A 19,260-nucleotide genomic window follows, 5' to 3' on the forward strand; every position below is an offset into this window, starting at 1 on the left:
AGAACCTCTGGTGTCAGCTTTCAGGATGCTGGAACTCACCCGTATCCACTGTCAGTCATGTCAAACTCCACAAAGGACGGGGAGACAGACAGTTTGTGTGGCCGCAGGCTGCGGGGTGAAGTCAGCGAGACGAGGCTAATGATGCGGTGGAGGGGTACGGGCACGCCGCCAGCCGAGGACGTCTTCAGTAAGCTGAAACTCCTCTTTAAAGGCTTCTTGGAGACTTTTGTATCACCATCTGCAAGATCTTTTGCCAGATCTCCACAGTGACCTTAAAGAAGTAAACGTTCAACAAAAAGAGATGCTAGTCACAAACTGCAGATTAAAAGAGATTCAAAACCAGAAAGCAGAAAAAGGAAGAGCGTGTGTACATTTACATTTATGGCATTTGGCAGACGCCCTTATCCAGAGCGACTTACATTTTTATACAAGTGAGCAATTGAGGGTTAAGGGCCTTTCTCAGGGGCACCTCAGTCAAGGCCTCAGGTCTGGGAATCGAACCCACGACCCTCCGGTCACAAGATCAGTTCCCTAACCACCAGGCCATGACTGCCCACAGGTGTGTACCTGTACCATTAGTGAGAGGACTCTGGTATAATGTCGCTGCCTCAGACTCGGCCGTGGGGTCACATTTCTCAGTCCCGCATCTAAAAGGATCCCCTAAACACAGAAAGTGTCTGAAAGAAAAAACAATCCGCAAACATTAATACAAAGTCCACAAACGGTATGGAATACGTGAGCGTGTGAAGCTGTAGATACTCTGCACATCACACAAGCACATCTGCCCTGCCTGAAGCTCACCTCAGGAACTTGTGGTCTATGGACTGGGAGGCGAGCTTCTCCAGAACCCGCACCACCGGCAGGTGCAGCGAGAGGGTGCTGCTGTTCAGGATGGTCCCACAGTTCCTCAGCAGTGTGGCCAGCAGGCCGGACTCGCACATGATCTGCCTGTTCTGCTCCGACTTCACCATGGACTGCACGTGATGGGCCACGGCTAACTGCAGCTCGGCAGACAACTAGACAGGGAAGAGCGCGAACACAGCGAGACGGCGTCTGCGTTACCGTGCTGCGTAGGAGAGGCCAATGTGCACGTGTCTCCTCAGTGTATGTTTATATTTTCTTACATCAATGCCATTCATGGCCAATTAAATCAACAATGCTTTAAATTATAAGCAGCACTTGATAATCAGTTATTTTAGTTGCATTATTTTATTGTGTTTTAATTATTAATGTGCATCACAAATAACACTATAACAAGTGCACAATAGCTCACAAACTTGTTCAATCTAGGGACGGGATTACAAGTTTCCTAAGTATTTGAGTAAAAATTAACCTCAGATTATTACTAACCTGAGGGTCACCAGGGCAGTAGATGTGGGTAAGTAGAGTCATGATGATCTTAATTCCCCCAGGGTGCAATATCACAGGATCACAGGAGAGCCTGAGCACAGAGGAACCTCTCATCAAGTCTTCCACTTTGATAAATAATCCCAAATCTAAAATTGTCGTCAACATGACTGCCAAATCAACCCTCATTTAATGGTTCTTCTGTGCCACTGTAGTCTCTAGAAACACTGTGGCCAACTTTATTTACACACAAATATGGCCATTGTTTTCTTTTAAGGCAGGTGTAGTGGAGGAGATCGTAGGAGAACCCCTCAGTGACTTGTAGGGACAGAAGCTATGTGCCATTACACTTCACACACAGTCACGGTGTCCTGTCTGGGATTCAAACCACAACTCCAGTGGGGTAAAAGTGTAAGTGGCGAGACCCTGCTGTGTACATCATGTAAGTCACCAACACACCCACCTCCCCGACTCTGTAGAGACAGACGACAGACTGAGTGCCTCGTTCCTGACCCGGCCCTGGAAGTCCTCCTGGACGAGTTCCTCGCCGGAGCTGTGGCTGGAGACAGTCTCCCGTCTCTGCCCGACCTCCTGAAGCCCGGGGTACGGGTCTGCGGCCGTGCAGACGCCCGTGGCAAACCGCTCCAGGAAGCTCAGCAATCTGACGCAGTTCTGCAGCGGAGCGGGAAGTCCCGGACCCTCGGCCACCTCCACAAACTGCTGGAAGCTCCTGTGATCGGCGGCCGCGTCGTCCTCCGCCAGGGGCCCACCGCGGAAGCAGCCCAGCCTGAGCAGAGCATCGGCCAGCCGCTCGTACTGGCCCTCGGCGTGGAAGAAGTGAGCGTTGATGGGATTGAGGTGCACGGCCAGGGCAACCGTGTGCAGGGCGAGCAGAAGCAGGTCCATGAGGTCCCGGCAGGCGACGGAGGCCCACACGCCCGCCGGCTGCTCCAGCAACGCACCCTCCATGTCCACCACCATGGAGAGCAGGGCGTTGAAGCCACATGCCGTGCGGAAAGCGTTCAAGCTGGTCGGGTTGTCCAGCACTCTCAGGATAGACTGAGCACGGGAGACGTAGAAAGGGATCAATACAAAGTATGGATTTGCTCAAGCTCGTGGAATACTCTTGCTCTGCGTGATCATCAATATCACAATTAGTTTAATTACTTTAAGGTCTCTCCAAGACAGTTAATGGCCAAAACTGAGATGTGTTAAATGATACATCACTCTAAAAAAGGCAGGAGGCTGTTAAGTGGGGATCCAGTTTCACAGGGCTTAGCAGAAACTGGTTTAGCCTTTATTGGTTTAGCCATTTTACCATACTAATACATCAAAGAGCTAATGTGTCATAATATGACGCTCAAAACTAATTAGGACCAATAGAAGTAATCAGAATAGCTTTGACACATTTCACACAGTGGTCTGGTTGAATGCAATTGCTACCTGCTTTAACCCAATTACACTTTAATAGTCTGCAAGTTAGTATTGTTGTGCTTGATCCTAAAAAATGGACATGTACAGTAACTGGCTAATTTGGTTACGTAAAATTAGATTTCTTTCACATCCACCGATCTGATATTGCTCATAATTTTCGGTGTGTCACACCACCAGACTGTGATCCTAATCAAATCGAGCCTGAGATAACAGCTAATTGTATATTAGCAAATCAATCTGAATTTGTCTATAATGTAATCAGGCTCCCAAAGGCTAGGATAATAAATTCACACACTTATTATGCGCTAAAATTGTTACAATTTGTTAAAATTAAAATATAAAACCTGAATCTGACAGTAGCCCCCAACAAAGACTGGGGCTGGATTCACCACACAACCACTCCCCACCACACAACCACTCCCTACTCTGCTGCCTCTTAATACACGTGTGTGCACGTGAGAGGAAAGGAAGAGAGACAATGGGATAAAGGAGATGAAGCTCATGGCCACAGAACAAGAACCAGAACATCTTCCAAGACCATGAAGGTCTACAGAAGAGTCCAGAAGCAGTAGAAGGTGAAGGAACAGGATCCGTACCTGCAGCAGGTCACGTTTGAGCAGGAGCTCCGTCTCGGTGGACGAGCAGAGCACTCCCACGGCTGTGCTCATGAACATCTCCGGGTTCATCTGGGCCAGCTGCTCCAGCACGCACAGAGCTGGACCACGGAACTGCTCGTCATCCAGGAAGATCTTTATATAGGGAATCATCCCCAAGTCCCTTATGCATACTGACGCAGTCGTGAGAGAGAGCGTACGTCATTAGCTGTTGCGTTTAAAAAGTTCTGCCTGCGCAGAGTTAAATAGTCCGGGAGACGTTAACATGACAGTAACTTCACCATACCTGTGTTTTTGATGGATCTCAATGACAGTGCGGCAACCACATTTAACATGTTGGTGGTGAGTTGCCTCTCGCAGTCCTCCACCCTCAGCTCCGTCTTCCCTGTGCACAAGGAAAACCTCCGTTCAGCGTCCAGGGTTTCCACACCCTCCACGCGTGAACCGAAAAGGCACAGGGTAGCGAGCGTGCGGGGGGCCTCACCCGTAACTCCGGCCTTCCTCAGTATCTTGGCCCTCCTCCGCAGCTCCAGGAGGAGCAGCTCCATCAGGCCCCCGTCGCTCAGCACGTCGGCCAGCAGGCCGTTCAGGTCCACCAGGCGATGGAGGCAGCGTAGCGCCGCCTCGCTGAACGCCGGCGACTGGCCCTCCTTCAGCACCACCTGCACCTTCCTCAGCACGTCGTGGGGGATGTAGGAGAGACGCAGGACCACGGTCTCCAGCAGCTGGAAGAACAGGCCGTGCACGCTCGCCGGCTTCTGCCACACGCACTCGGCCAGCCGGGCCAGCGACTGCAGGGTCCACTCCAACAGGAAGAAGTTGGCCTTGTCCCACGACCAGATGGTCTGCACCGTGCGCAAGATCTGACCACAGATCAGAGCGCTGCCCGATCGCAGGAACGAGGACTGGATGATCTGGAAAGCTTTGAGGTTCTTCACTGTGGAGCCTGGGGAAGAACTCGGTTCTTATATCTGACAATAACAAGCCTGAGGGAAACAGCTGGAATCGCCCTTTTTCTATCTGAAACTTAGTGGATACAGCACAAAGCGTCATGTATTAACATGTTGTCTTTTTTCCCCCAACCATGTTAAATATATTAAATCTGGTAAAGTCAGAAAGCACCATGACTTTGCAAATACCTGGCTGCCCATATACTTGGTGAAACACATTTAAATTAAGTTTCTCGCCTACAGATGGATTGAAACTGTTATTCAAGCATGAATAAGTATGAACAAACATTATATCCACAATCAAATGTGTATAAAACCCTGTCAAGCATTAAAAAAAGAATGGTTGGCTCCCTGGACAAAAATGCACCGATGTTTAGAGGAAATAAATATATAATTGGAGGTTAATACGATTGAATTTCACCCTTAATTAAAATCACATCAGGGCCAAATGGAATCACGCTAGGAAAAAGGCTGTGTTTCCTTCTCTCAAGAGTGAGGTGCTCTGCCTGGTGATAAATGGTGGACTGTGGTACGGATCAGGAGAACGGATGCAGGGCATCTTAAGTGGGTTAGCGATGAGGGCTACACTTCATCATCTTGGACATAATTGCCTTTGCCTTGTTGTTAACAGGAGGTGGTGGGGTGGGGGGGGGGGGGGGGGGGAGTTGGGAGGGGGGGGGGGTGCAGCTCATAGCTTGGTGTCCGTGCCGGGCTCTTACCTTTGGACAGGGGGGGATCGAACTTGAAGCCCGGTGGCTGTGGATTGGTCACACACAGAACCACCTTTAGCTCTGCCTTGCCAAACAACGTGAATGAGGCGAGGAGGCCCAGTAGGTCTTCCACAGGGGCGAAATGTTCCTCCACCGTTTCCTCCTCACAACTAAAAACAAAAAAAAACCCCCAAAACAATCAAACAGCTTTGCACATCTCTGCCACAAATGGCTTTGCACATCTCATCTGATACTTGCACATGCCATCTGATACTTATGTGGGAGCTGCTAAATGTTTCGACTTGTAAATGAGTAGTTAGAAAACAATGTGTTCAGGCAGCCATGGACCTTAAAAAAGACAAACGTACAAGTCATTTGGTCATTGCCATTGAAAAGCCTGTTGAAATCTGCAAACACTGCAACTGCTGAAGAGGAACACTTCTCTTAGTAAAGGTGTCGGGGCCCTGTAGTTAATGTTCAGTCAGGAGTGAAAGGTCCTCGGTATAATTAGGCTATGTAAATAAACAGGGCGGGATGTGGGAGGTGTGACCCCGTGGTGACCTCTCTGTGAACAGGTGCCGAAGCACGGAGAGTGAGAGAGAGAGCAAACACAATCCCTAATGACACAGAGCTTAATTTACTACTGATCTCATTACGGCAGCCTTCATTATTAAACACCCTGGAATGTAGAGGAACTGGAAAAGAAAGGTCAGAGGGAGAGAGGAGGAGGGAAAAGTCTCAGCGGACACGCTAATCCCAAGAGAATTCACTGGGAGCGGTGACTACCTTCACGCTTCGACGTATGTGTGTATTTTCTGCTGCGTCTTCTGAGCGTGTGGAGACGTACCGTGTCATGATGAGCTGGAGGACAGTGTAGCCATCGTTGTTCTCAAACTCCTCAAGAAGAGCAGAGCTGTGTGGATAGGAGTCCTTCACAAAGCTGAATACACTGACTGCCACCTCCGCTAGGACGGGCCCAGGGACCTGATCGTTCAGTTTCAGCATATTTTGGATGCAGAGCTTCATAACGTTCTTTGCTACGGAGAGGACAAGGGAATGGCAGTTTAAATAATACGTGTACAAAGTGTATATATGATGTTGTTCACTTTCGCCATGTTTATTCAGTTTCTGCCCCACTGTTTTCCACGATACCCCATGATTCTGTCCAAGCAGCCAATGTCATTAGAGCATGATGTGATGTTCCTATTTAAACTATCAAATTAGCCATTCCTAATAAGATCATGTCCAATACAGATCCTGTCCTAGAAGAATATGTGACCACACACTTAATCACATAATCAGAGGTCTGGAACAGTCAAGTGAATTACGGTGGAATCATGAAAAAGCCAACGAGATTGACGGGACCACTGATGACTATATTTACATTAACAGCATTTGGCAGACACTCATATCCAGGGCAGCCTTCATCTTTACCAGTATGACCAGTATATGTGCTCCCTGGGAACTTCACCTGACCATCATGGAACCATGGGCTTACCTGCACTACCAGGTGACTGCAGGAGCTACTTAAATGAGCACATATCACAAGCTGAAGTCACATTTACATAACTATCCAAATGAAAAAACAAACATCTTGCTAATACTCTTTCGATAAAAGCTGCCATAAACCATTTACCTCTTCAGAAATCTAATCTGATCTAATAACACTACTGCCCGTACTGTTGTACTGCAATGTTATGGATGTACACATAACATAGTTATAAACACAAAGAGCTAGGACGTGACCAGATCTTTTACATGATAGTGCATGTAGACTGCTTAACACTCTGGATCACTTAACTAACTGGATCAACACAGCAGTACATTAAGAACAGGTCTCGGCGACTGGCGTGATTGTGTGTATGTGTGTGCAGGTGTGAGCCCTGACCTTGCAGTGCTGGGACAGTGTTAGGAAGCTGTGCTGCTGACACAGCCCTGAGCACACGTGAGGCCTGCCTCCTCCACGTGGGGCTACACTGGTCCCAGAGGGAGGTGAGGGCGATGATCAAACACTGCAGCTCCTGCGTCTCCACCAGCTCCTCCACGAAGCTCCGTTGCCTACACAGCTGTAGCACCACCTGTGAGGTCGCACGGCACAGCCGGGACGTTTCAGAACACCTGCCCACTTCGCAACAACCTGAGGTCAATGCATGATCAGGAGTGTCCTACCTGAGTAAATATGGCTTGGAAAGAGCACTTTACATCCTCCGCCTGACCTTTGACCTTGCGGGGTGGCAAGGTCACAAACAGATACAGGCACTTGACTAAAGCTGAAGCCAGTCCAGACTCGATGGCAGCGGTCATTCCCTGTGAACAGAGGTCACATTCACACTTCAGGTTCACATCAAGGTTAAAGGTTAAAGGACAGCTGCAGCCAAGTAAGACTAAATCACTTCTTAAACCGTTATTTCGCACTGCCAAATAATTATTTGTGGATGAAAATTTTTATTGCCTGAGCAATTAACTTTTTTTCTGAAATATTTCTGCATTCTTTTAACATTTTCTTGATTGAATTAACAAGTGTGCAATTTAAAAAGACCTCCTGCAAGAACCCCAAACGTAACGACAAGAACTTTAACTAGCTACGTAACTAGCTACGTAACTAGCTACGCTCATGCCCGCCAGGCTGAGTGTAACATACACACAGAAGAGCACCGTGTGGCCATCAGCACACCCTCACGAAGGCAGTACTGTTTACCATCTCTTGTACATTGACCAGTACTGCACATTTCTACACATTATGAAATTTATTTCATCCATTAAATGAAAAAGATTTACACAATTTACTTAATCACAGCGCAGTTACCACAGTTCCCTCACTGAAATTCAACAAAACTCCAAAATATCCTTACCAACAAAGACAAGATTGTGTAAGCGGTATAGTGTGAGGGCGGTATTGCAGCTAGTCATATGATTAGCCACTTGTCGTGGTATCTGAATAGGAAGTAACTCCATTTGTCAAACTTTAAAAATAACTCACTACAGTGTCACTACTACCAGGTCAGCTTGACGGATCTACCAGCAACGTTCACTGCTCAAATAAAAATTAATGGTGAAAAGAGTGATGTGGGGACAAGAGTTGTTGGCACATTTTCTACAGCAAAAGCTGGTATACAATTAGTAAGTGGCAACCTATAAACCCTTTTTGAAGAAGTGGCCAGTGAGTGGTGGTGTAATAGTGCTTCCAGTAACGTGTTGTGAGTGTAGCTGCAAACGGTAGTGTCACTCACAGCTTCACTAGCAGACAGAACAGACGTGGCCTTTAGCCGTCGCCAGCCCGTGTTGCCGCCATGCTCCGATCGTTGAAAGAACTGCTCCAACGCATGGCGTGCTTCCTCTATAGTAAACGCAAACATAAAGATTAGAGACAGCATTTTGAAAAATGTAAATTTTGTAAATGTAAAAAGACATGCAGATTTGTGTGTACTGTTTACTTCAGTACCCATAAACACGACCGAAACATTTAAATAACACACCCAACAGTGCTTTGCAAACTTGGATTAACTGTGCAAGATCAGGGATTAACAACACTACAAACAAATTTGTGCTTAGTACCTTCAATAAAAAAGCAAGCAGCTCTTAAAAATATTCCAACACCTAAATCTCATTTATTTCTCAAGCCCCATGCCCACATCCTCCAACACATGATTGACTAGGAGCCGTTGTGGGGGGGGGGGGGGGGGGGGCAGAGGGTACCTGCAGGTCTTTCTGCCACTCTCTTCTGAATGTGATACACCAGTGAATGTCCAAGCTGAGAGGCCAGACCCTGCACATCCCAGTCCTCAGAGCCGCTGCTGTTCTCAGACACCTTCAAGAGCACAGATATGGAAGTTAATTTGCTGTTTTGAGGAACTGGTCAATGTACAAGAAATGGTAAACAGTACTGCCTTTGTTTCAGTGACAAAATGGTAAAAAAAAAAAAAAAATAGCAAACAATGTTTTAAGAGGTTGTTCTGTGTATCAGAACCTGTCATTTGTGCAGAGCAGACTTTTGTGGTATTACATGAAATTCATCCACATGTTCACTGCACTTTCAAAAGCACAGATGGAAGTTTCATTTCTCTATTCTGTATATGTGAGATCAGTGCATGAGTAGTGCATGGGTAGCTTCTACACAACTGTCTTATGACAAAGATTCTTTTTTTCAGTGGAGCTTAGACTACATGTTACAGCTTTTTACGTGTTTGCAAATCCTGGCTGAAATGCAAGACTAGTCATGCAGTCACACATTAAACTCCCACACACATGTATAGAAAACCTTAACACTTATCAGTTATAAGTCAGATTGGTGGTATTCACAAAGCAATTCGCCCCTGGATTCTACAGAGGAAATACAAAACCACTGAATACCATTCGGTATTATGCAGTTTTCCCTCCTTGAGAATAAAGGATGTTGCATTCAGCTCAGAGGAAGTGAAATACTCTCATCATACAATAATCACTGTTCACACTATGGTCTCATAAAAAACACATTTCTGATTGGCTGGCAGGTGTCCTTTTTTTCGGGCACATTTCTAATAGCATTGATGATTGTGTACGGATATGTGTGAGTGAGAAAAAGTTCATTGTTCTGGCTATTTTTGCACAATTCAGGTTGCAAACATATGCCTCAGTATTTTAAAATACTACTGTGCAGGCCTACAGGAAGATTCAGGTTGTTTTGTCCTTTACTGTGTCCATTATTTTGTGATTTGGGGATGTTTCAGTAGATCTCACCACTTACGTAAATACACAGAGATTGAGATCTTATTGTTGAGACCTTTTCATGCCAAGATTTCAGTCATTTCCTATGACAAAGGGGTCGCACAACTATTTACCATCACCGTGCCACCCTAGCGCAGGTTAGCTACGTCACTAGCTCGTCCTGTCCCCGTCCCTGTCCCCGTCCCTGTCCCCGTCCCTCTGGGGCATTACCTGGATGAACAGGGGCAGGAGCAGCTCCAGCTGCTGCTCTCGCTCTTCTGCTGATGTCCTGCCCAACTGCAGGAGCTGCTGTCTTAGGAGCGACGTCCCGTCCGGCCCCACAGCAGGACCTTCCTGTCTCCCAGACTCCGGGTCTGCTCCGTCTCCCTTCCGCTCTGTAACCTCCACCATGTCCCCACAGGCGCCATTCTGCTTGTTTATCCTCTCCATGTCTCCACTGGTTTCCTTCAGAAAGTGGGTCAAAGGATTATTATTATAATGCTTATTATTATTATTATTATTATTAAGTTACACTGTTAATACTGTTACACTGTTAATAGTTATTATTATTACATTAATAATAGTTACACAATAGTCAGTGTTTTTCTGATATGCAAGGACACTTTACAATCCAAATTCATATTTTGTGCACAATCAACACACATACACCACAATGAGAACAGCACTTGGTGTATCATCAACGAGGAAACCACAGCACCTTGGAGTGCTCCATCAGACACAGGATATGGGAGAGAGGTCACCACCCAGGATGGCCCATCATCCATCACTGCACGTGTGTCATTCACACACACTCACACCCGGACAATTTAGAGTATCCAAATGATCTAACTGTCACCTTCTTGAACTGTAGGAAGACACTGGAAACCCCTACATGAATCCCACACAGACACGGGAGGAACATGGAAACTGCATCCAGGTATGGACATGAACCCCAGACCCTGGTGCTGAGAGGCAAACACTCTAACCACCAAGATTCAACTTACCAATAAAATGACACCCTCATGTAAGCTGCACCGCACAAATAAGAAAACCAGTGGATGTGAAACATTATTCTGTAATCCTAATCCAGTTCCTGTTTGAGGATAAACTACCGCCCTTCTGAATTGTAGAGAACATCTACAGGGCACAATGCAAAATTTCTATTACACTACCTGATAGTGCAGACAGCTTTCTTGGTTAATTATCATTTCACAAGCTAACAATTAGTTCAGTGGGCCCAACAAAGCACTGGAGGAATTTACAACTCCTCATGTCTCCCACAGCTCACAATCGGCTGTTCACATCACACACTAATAAGATCTTGTGACGTCAAGAGTGTGCTTACTGTGGCAAAGGAAGGATAATTCAGTTCCTAGAAAAATACTACATCTGCAATAAACATTCACCAAAGCACCTACATGAACGTGATCCAAACAGACACAAAACGCACTACCTCCTGAATTACTGTGTTACAAAACCGCGTTAAGTGCTGGGAAAGTACGTAAGTTTTAAAGTCACCCAAGCTTCCTCATACACAGATCATGGCTTCATTAGTTGCATTCTTGCATGCTAGAGTAAAACTATCTGGCACAGCAGGGCAGTGTAAAACACACATACCTCGGGACAAGACCACACTTGTGAACCATGACAACACATAGCGAACACAACCCAGCTGAGTTCCTCATGACAGGCAGTACAAAGCCCTGTTTCTCAACGTATAATACACATTAAAATGCACCGAGCTGCTGCGAGTTTAACAGGACTTTCTGTAATGTGACACTAACCTGTTGTTTGGTGGGAGGCATCACCATTTACTCCCAGGTTTGGTTGGGCACTGTCCAGCTGAGGTGAGGCTCTTTCCTTCCATCTCGTAGCACTCTGTACGGGGCCGGCTGTAGCACGCCTGTTAGGGAACTACCTCCAATCCGTCAGTAACCCAGTGACTAATCTGTAGTGGGTGCCTGAACTTTGCACAAAGAGAAACTCAGTTTATATCAGCTGTGCATGGTCATGTGATTCACTTCCTGGAGTTAAAAAAAAGTTTTTTTTTTTGTATTTTTGTTTTCTACAATTGATTCCAACTCTTTCCTTTAAAACACCTCCTGCAGGTCTATTTTACGTTCATGCATGGAAGGGGGATTGAGGGTCCTGCACTGTATCTAAGCTGGTCCCGGGACTGCACTCTTCTAGACAGACATTTTGGATGTTGTTCCTGAGATCTGCAGGACCCATTCTCCCAGTACGGGGATCACAGCCCCTAGTGCTTCAGTTACCTTGGGGGTCACTTTGGCTTTCACCTTCCACTGCTTTTGCAGCCCTTGGTATCTCTTGAGATTTTTGTGATTTTCGTGTTCCTAATTCCTGATGTTGTCAACTCTTACTCTCTCTCACTCTCTCACACACACACACACACACACACACACACACACACACACACACACACACACACACACACACACACACAGGATTGGATGGATACATAACTGTGCCCTTAACGCTGAAGCACATAAAACTATAATCCACTTTTTGAACTGTAGTGACATCGTGTGGTTAATCAAGGAAGAATGGAGGAATTGCAAAATCATATCATATATATCATTATATATTAGGGTGACCAAACGTCCGTATTTCCCGGACATGTCCGTATTTCACGTCCTGTCCCGGGCGTCCCGGGATATTTTTTAAAACTGTGGAAATGTCCTGGTTTTTAAATTACGTTAATCGGGCCATTAATTCTACAGGCACTAGGACCCTGAGCACGGCGCTGTATGACACGGAATCCCTGAGCCTCATCAGTTGAGCCTCATCATACTCAACTGGCGGAGAACCAACAACTTACGTTCGCCCCCCCCCCCCCCTCTCCCCCGTTCGACAACTTACACAGTGTCCTGGTTTTCCCGAACAAAAATATGGTCACCCTATTATATATGATTATCATATCATATATATAAGTGCTTATAACTGTTGCGCCATTCTAGTAGGAAAAGTTATCTTGTTATTAGTATAAAATATTCTTGTTATATTAAATATACCATATCAACGATCGGCCTACTACTACTCCTACAGACAATACTGTGGGGAACACAGGAGCGATATTTCAAATACGGCATCGCCACCTTCTTCTAGTGTCCATTAAAACAGTTAAAAGACGCAGTTCAATAAGAGCTTCATGAAGAGTGATTCTGTGTGGACATGTCCGCAGTGTGTGTGGGGGGGGGGGATACATTATAGGAGCTTCTCTACGCTCTTCATCTTCTCCTACCTATTTATTTTTATGGTTGGTGATCGATTAAGATATAGATAAATATACATGGAGCTATTGTTATTGTTTCGTTTTCTGCTTGTATTTTGAAGTTTGAATACGTTTTGCCTGTTATCACATGTATATTTCAACCCAATCAAATGTTAGAGGCGGAGTTCTGTTAAAAAAAAAAAAAAAGACCAAGCTTGTCTTTTTAAAGCTTGGTTGCATGTTTGGCTAGGAATTAAACGAGATTTAAAAATATCTATTTTTGAGAATATGCATGCAGTAGTGTGTTGTAGGTGTGTGTAGGCGCCGGCGGGTGTGTTGCTGCTGGGCGCGATGACGCCCGACGCGGCAGCTGCCAGAAACGGGATATTTGAAGCGGTTCAGAGGGGAGACATTGAACAGGTAGTGCAGCTACTTCACCACGACCGGACACTCCTAAAGCAAAGAGGTGAGTCCTTCACAAACGAGGGCTGTGTTTGTCGGAAAGCCTCGTGTAAACCACCGACAGCGCCGAGCGTGTTTATCCACATCTCACCCCGGAGAGTCGGAGATGTCACCGGCCTCCCTGTCGGTCCTGTACGCCGCTTCTCCTCAGTGTCTTCAGCTTAGTTTCTCCAGTTAGAAGTCCTGCAGCATGTCTTAAACAGGGCAGCGTTTATTAGTTTATACACGTATGCATTTGTTTATAGTATTATAGTATATTTAAGCGTACTGTGAACCGCAGTCTTACTGCATTCGTCGTGTTCTCCTATGAAGGAGCATACACGTGGTCTAGATGTTCTACTGGTGAATGGTGTAATCTGATGTTCAGGATCTGCCCCTCAGGATGGTGTGGCTTCACACCTCTTCACTTTGCTGCTCTTCATGGGAACCGGCCGGTAGCCGATCTGCTCCTGAACAACGGCGCTGACCCAAACGTGCCCTGTGATGCGGGGCAAACCGCCTTTCACTTTGCTTGCAGGTAAAAAGTGTTCACATTCCTGACGGATTTACCCATTTTTTTGGTTGTTGTTGTTTTTAGCCTATAACAAAATATTATATTTTCAGTGCACAAATTCCTAGCACCCGAAGCATATAGCATGGGAAGTATGCATGCATAACCAATTAACTATGACCTTCTTATAATAGACATGGTAACATCAGCATCATGCAGAAAATGATGCAGCATGGGGCAGACTTGCACGTTGTGGACCATCAGGGGAAAACAGCACTGCTTCATGCAGTTAGTGGGGGAAGCATGTGAGTAAGGAAATACTACATCTATGCTAAAACAGCACATTTGAAATCAAAGCATGTCTTACCCATGCATTATCGAATACAGGGTTCTGCCTTGTTAACATGTTTGAAGAACTTCTAGAAGTCATGTTCACTTCATTTCAGTTCTCTGAAATTGTTTGAATCCTGACTTTCAAAATGATCGAAGACCATTGCACTACTGTGGACCGTCAGGACTGGGTAATAACAGTGAGCAGACGTTGTAGGTCTGATCTTCCTCTCTCCTGCTGTCTGATGGTCAGTGTTGCCATGCAGTACCTCGCTGAGACCAAGATGTTCCGCTTCTCAGACACCGATAACTTCCTGATCACTCCACTACACCTGGCAGCTTCCACAGGCAACGCGGATGTGGCCAGGTACCTTCTACGAGAAAACGTAAGGCATTCTCCGTGCAACATGTTTCGCATGCTGCAACTTCATATTCTACTTGAGATATTAAATGAAACATTTGGTCAATATTTTTCTTAGACTATATCAGATTTTTAAGAGTGTGAATCAGAGGTCTGAAGTATGAAGTCTGCCAAGACATATGGAGTCCCAGATTAGAAATGAATCACAGTCAACTATTTTAAATATAAAATACACTGTAGGTGTTGCAATGTGCAAAACTACAGTCTGCTTGCTGACTTTAGACTGCATTAGACAAGCATGGATGTCTAAAGTGTTTTTTCCCCAATAATGAGGTGATTTCATTAGAATGGTAACCTGAGCATGCTTCTAAAGTCTTTCAAAAATGGCTGAATGTGTCTATTGAACTGGAGCAGGCAAAGATTGCAGTAACTTTCAGTAAAAATGACCAAAGTGGTGAACTCACTGTAAGCCTATAATCACTGTCGCTGCCTGGTAAGGCTGTAATACAGTTAAAGGTTACAGTAGCTACACAAGTACAGTGTTGAATTATTTCTGTAGATTGGGATTTTGTTAACATTTTCTAGCATTGATTTTTGCTCCATCACCAGAGATGTGCAGTAGATGCTGTGGACCATCAGGGGGCGACAGCGCTGCATGTAGCTGCAGAGAAAGGCATGGTTGAGGTGTGCTGGCTCTTACTGCAGAGTGCAGGATTCCATATTTTACACGTGAAAAACCACAATGGCCTCACACCTTTAGACCTCTGTAGCCACGGAACGACTTTTAGGTGTGTTGACCACCACTTTTTACCAACCACTCCTCCCAGAATAGAGAGAGAAGTGACATCACTTGTCTTCATGCCGATTTACATGAACACTTTGCCTGTTGGTCTTCATATTTGTTTTGTGACTTTTGCAGACATCAGCAGCTCACCAGAATTCTGACCCAATTCATAAATAAACCAAAGGACCAGAAACCCAGAGAATCATATGGTAGTTGTGTATTTGTGTGTTACTGTATGTTTGCCCATATATGCCTAGAGCTGACATGTGAATGAGTGTGGTTCTTCTCCCTAATGCAGTGATATACTACTGGACCCTTGTGTTACCCAGTCTGGTTGGGGCAGTAGTGCTGCTCATAGCAACATCCCTGGGAGAGTATGGAGGATTGTTCTGTGGACTGGTCTTTCCCTGTGTAGCAAAAGTCATCTTGTCTCAGTACCACAGAATGAGCGGCTATCAGAGGTTAGAAGTTTAAGTACCATCATGGTGCACGGTACCTAATGCACCATGAGGTTGTATTGCTGTTTTGCACTGCTGGTCAGCCTTTAAATGTGCGTTTAATTATATTTTTGTTTGTTTTTTTGGTCCTAGGTTACCAAATCCTGTATACCTTGGAACCCTGGTAGCAGGCATAATGCATTCCTTAGTCTGCTTCTATTGCAAAATTCTGCCTAATATCCTTTGCTGGCATAATTGTTTTAATATTAAGAAAATGAGACTTCATGCTGCCCCTTAACCTCCTACGTATTTGGCCAGCTCACGCTCTCTTACAGGTCTCAGTATTCCACTTCTCTCTCATTCTTCTGCTTTTCTGGAAGGTTCTAAAACAGGATCCAGGACGACTCAAAGTATCTGATTCAGACCCCAGATTCTCCACCATAGCAGATCTAGTAGAATCAAAACAGAATCCAAACCGGTTCTGTATTTACTGTGAGGTGAGTCAGAAATGCAGCAGAGGGCTGTGCCTTAGTCTTCCGTAAAGTTGTCGTATAGACGTATAGTCAAAATCAGAAGAGTACTTTCACTGTATGCAAGAGATCGTTAATGTACATTTTCCATTTTAAATCTAGAACATGTAAAAAGATCAAAAGAAAGTTTTGTTTGTTTCCCAGCTGTTCCAAGTGGACAAGTGTAAGCACTGTCGCCTGTGTGACTTCTGTGTCATGGATTATGACCACCACTGCCTCTTCCTGAACCGCTGTGTGGGCCGACACAACCACCGTGCCTTTGTGCTCTTCATCCTGGCCATGCTCGTCGGCCACCTCCTCTTCATCGGCACGTCTGGACATTACCTCAGCTGGAGGCTGGCCACGGAGGAGCGAGCAGGCTGGATGTCCGCGGCAGGGAGGGAGGTGTGGGTTCTCCTGCTCCTCCTCCTCAATGTGCTTACACTCCTCTGGGAGGTGTGGTTGCTCAGTGAGCAGGTTGAGGCCATTTCCAGTGGAACCACCACATACTTCAGGCAGTGTCGGTGTAAGGAGCTTTCCTGGAAGAAGCGCTTAGCTACATTTCTCACTTTTCTGTTTGAAGGGAGGAGTCGTCAGGACCAGCAACACAACTATGTTGTCATTTAGCCTTGAAGGAGTCACTGCATACACGGTGGCAGTGCAGTGAGAAACTAATCTTCAGTTTAGTCAAAGTTAGATGGAGTCATTTGTCATTGTATTTATTGATACAACATTTTACTGGTCTTAATGACAAGCAACTTCACTGCATAAACTGAATGTTGTATGTTTGTTGGAGAGGAACCATTTTTCACATTTCAGTGGTTAGTATGTCCCAGACGATATTTTACCACGCCCAATAACTAGTATTGTCTAGATTTTACTCAACCATCTAGAGATAATCCTGTTTTAATAAGTGTTATACTAATATTAAATGTTCGTTTGCTTGTCTGGCAAATAAATAGGGACGTGAAATAGTGCAAATGACGTAACATTCCACAAACATTTTTATATTTCTTTTGTAATCTGTAAATGACCATTATTTTTGTACTAAAGTCACTTATTCTACACAGGGTATGCTTGTTAAGGTTAGTCACCTTCGCAAAATACCGATTAAAACGTTTTTTTCCGTTAATTGTGTTGTAGTAATTCTTCCCTTAGGTAACCAGTTTGTTAAGCGTGCTCAATGTTGTCCTGTGATAACTCAACGTTTGCTAGTTATCGAGCCAAGCCATGAACTAAACATACAACAACTACTGCAATATCATCCTCCCAGACCACGAATTTAACCTGGAGTTATATCGTAAAACAATCCGACCGTGTTCAAATAACAAAAGTCAACTTTTATAGTTAAACATGAGGCAGTTTGATCCGACGCGGCTTACCTTGCCCAACACACACAAACCGCATAATATGGACATAAGACACCCAGACCCAATATAAAGAAAACGTGCATTTTGGTGAAATACACAAGTGCTGTCTGTATTTATCTGTTACACCAGTGGGTCTCATACCTTCGTGTCAAGCAACGTCCACAGAATGTAAGTTGTGACCCCTCAGTCTGGAGGTCCAGTCAGTCGGAGGCCTTCAAGCAATCTTCATTTTCGGCGAAGCGGATTTCATGGCTGAGTAATCAACTATGTAAACACGTTAAATTTATACTTTCTAGCATATTTTAACTATACGATATATGATTGCTATTTAATACAAGAACATACTGCCGACTATAATAAATCAAATATTTATTTTGTTTCACATGCTGAACTAGGTAATTAGATAATCTCTCCATCTTACACCATATCTTTCAGAAAATAATAATTAAAGGTTTTATATTTTTCTCAAAAGTTCTGTGGCTATTTTTTTCCCTCTCAACTCATATTACAGACTTTTGTTTAAAGAAAGTAACACGTTATTCCGGTTATATACACATTATTCCGGTTATTGAAGCTTTTAATACCATGAAACAGCATTTTTTGTGGGCAAGGTAATCGTGAACATTTCCAATCGTTTCTTTAATCCCCCTTTCGCAATACATTGTCTTTAACAGGATTAATGGGTATTTTATAGGCTCGGCAGCGTGTACCTGTAGCTAGCACACCGAACCCAACCGTCCGTCCTGTGAAGCTGGGTTTTTAAAAATCATTCATCTGCTTAGCTGGTATTTGGACTGATACTAATTTCCATTTGTTGCTTTGCGGTAATGCGAGTCAGCAAAGGAAGACGACCGAGAAAGATGGCGACGGACAATTGCATTTCATTACTGCTGTGACATGGGTGTAGCCACTGATGCATCCACCCAGCCCCATCCTCACCCCCACCCCCAGCCCCATCCTTTGCCCTCTCTCTGTCTGCTGCTGCAGCTTTGTGAGGAAATGCAATTTAGCCGTTTATCTCAGAGCATCCTTATTGAGGGCTGTAACGTCTTTGACGACTCAAATGCCTGTTTTGAGTTCTACATATTTTGTACAGCATTCCCAGCAAGCATGTGATAAAACCAGTCTTCCTGAAGAGCAGATGTGGCAACCCCGTGACTATAAGTGATATATCTGCTATGAGCTGGCAGGCTTTCCTGTTCTAGAGAGTGAATCACTGCTCTGGACTCATAACTGCCACCATTATTTGAAACATTGAATTATAGTAATCCTGCATGTTCAGTTGCACCACATACGTTAATGGATGAAATGATAACTCAACCTAATAGCCTGTGTTTAGCTGATTCGCTCTTAAGCTGCATTAAAGAGGCAGCCTGATCCATTCTATGTCTGAAATGCGTGCTTTAATGGCCTGGCAACTTTCTCCACTGGCCCATGTTCTTTACTGCAGAAGCTTTGGAAGAGCCCTTAGTGCTGTCTTTTTTAAGATTTCCTATTTGGATGTAGCACTTCAATTAGCTAATTAATATACATTCACATCTTTGTGT

At 44.9% G+C, this 19,260-nt stretch overlaps 2 protein-coding genes across 7 annotated transcripts in view; one reads left to right on the forward strand and one right to left on the reverse strand.

The window, feature by feature from the left end:
- wdfy4 (WDFY family member 4) overlaps window positions 1-11,732 on the reverse strand; it is a 39,225-nt gene extending 27,493 nt beyond the window's left edge. For 2 of the 4 annotated variants that reach the window (XM_076974898.1, XM_076974896.1), the window contains exons 1-16: window positions 11,523-11,732; window positions 9,970-10,203; window positions 8,752-8,863; window positions 8,286-8,392; window positions 7,225-7,362; window positions 6,944-7,133; window positions 5,903-6,092; window positions 5,065-5,225; window positions 3,880-4,341; window positions 3,682-3,780; window positions 3,378-3,568; window positions 1,811-2,406; window positions 1,351-1,441; window positions 802-1,016; window positions 574-677; window positions 40-271 (exon numbers count right to left, since the gene is read on the reverse strand). In XM_076974898.1, the coding sequence (XP_076831013.1) occupies window positions 40-271; window positions 574-677; window positions 802-1,016; window positions 1,351-1,441; window positions 1,811-2,406; window positions 3,378-3,568; window positions 3,682-3,780; window positions 3,880-4,341; window positions 5,065-5,225; window positions 5,903-6,092; window positions 6,944-7,133; window positions 7,225-7,362; window positions 8,286-8,392; window positions 8,752-8,863; window positions 9,970-10,203; window positions 11,523-11,549 (3,149 nt within the window). In that variant the 5' untranslated portion in view covers window positions 11,550-11,732. Of the gene's footprint in view, window positions 1-39; window positions 272-567; window positions 678-801; window positions 1,017-1,350; window positions 1,442-1,810; window positions 2,407-3,377; window positions 3,569-3,681; window positions 3,781-3,879; window positions 4,342-5,064; window positions 5,226-5,902; window positions 6,093-6,943; window positions 7,134-7,224; window positions 7,363-8,285; window positions 8,393-8,751; window positions 8,864-9,969; window positions 10,204-11,522 lie in introns of all 4 variants that reach the window. The other 2 variants (XM_076974897.1, XM_076974895.1) reach the window with 1 other exon arrangement.
- A 1,422-nt stretch (window positions 11,733-13,154) lies between these two features.
- Window positions 13,155-17,475, forward strand: LOC143476631 (palmitoyltransferase ZDHHC13). 3 transcript variants are annotated; one of them, XM_076974899.1, is made up of 10 exons: window positions 13,156-13,436; window positions 13,814-13,949; window positions 14,117-14,227; window positions 14,506-14,638; window positions 15,223-15,401; window positions 15,533-15,606; window positions 15,696-15,858; window positions 15,988-16,070; window positions 16,141-16,331; window positions 16,509-17,475. In XM_076974899.1, exons 1-10 carry the CDS (start codon window positions 13,322-13,324, stop codon window positions 16,968-16,970), a joined length of 1,647 nt encoding a protein of 548 aa, XP_076831014.1. In that variant the 5' UTR covers window positions 13,156-13,321; the 3' UTR covers window positions 16,971-17,475. The 3 variants fall into 3 exon arrangements, with proteins under 3 accessions (XP_076831015.1, XP_076831014.1, XP_076831016.1); XM_076974901.1 differs by having other exon boundaries at window positions 13,171-13,436; window positions 13,800-13,949; XM_076974900.1 differs by lacking the exon at window positions 14,117-14,227 and having other exon boundaries at window positions 13,155-13,436.
- Window positions 17,476-19,260: the final 1,785 nt, after the last annotated feature.

Source organism: Brachyhypopomus gauderio, chromosome 15, assembly GCF_052324685.1.
Source record: "Brachyhypopomus gauderio isolate BG-103 chromosome 15, BGAUD_0.2, whole genome shotgun sequence".
NCBI classification, from domain to species: Eukaryota; Metazoa; Chordata; class Actinopteri; order Gymnotiformes; family Hypopomidae; genus Brachyhypopomus; species Brachyhypopomus gauderio.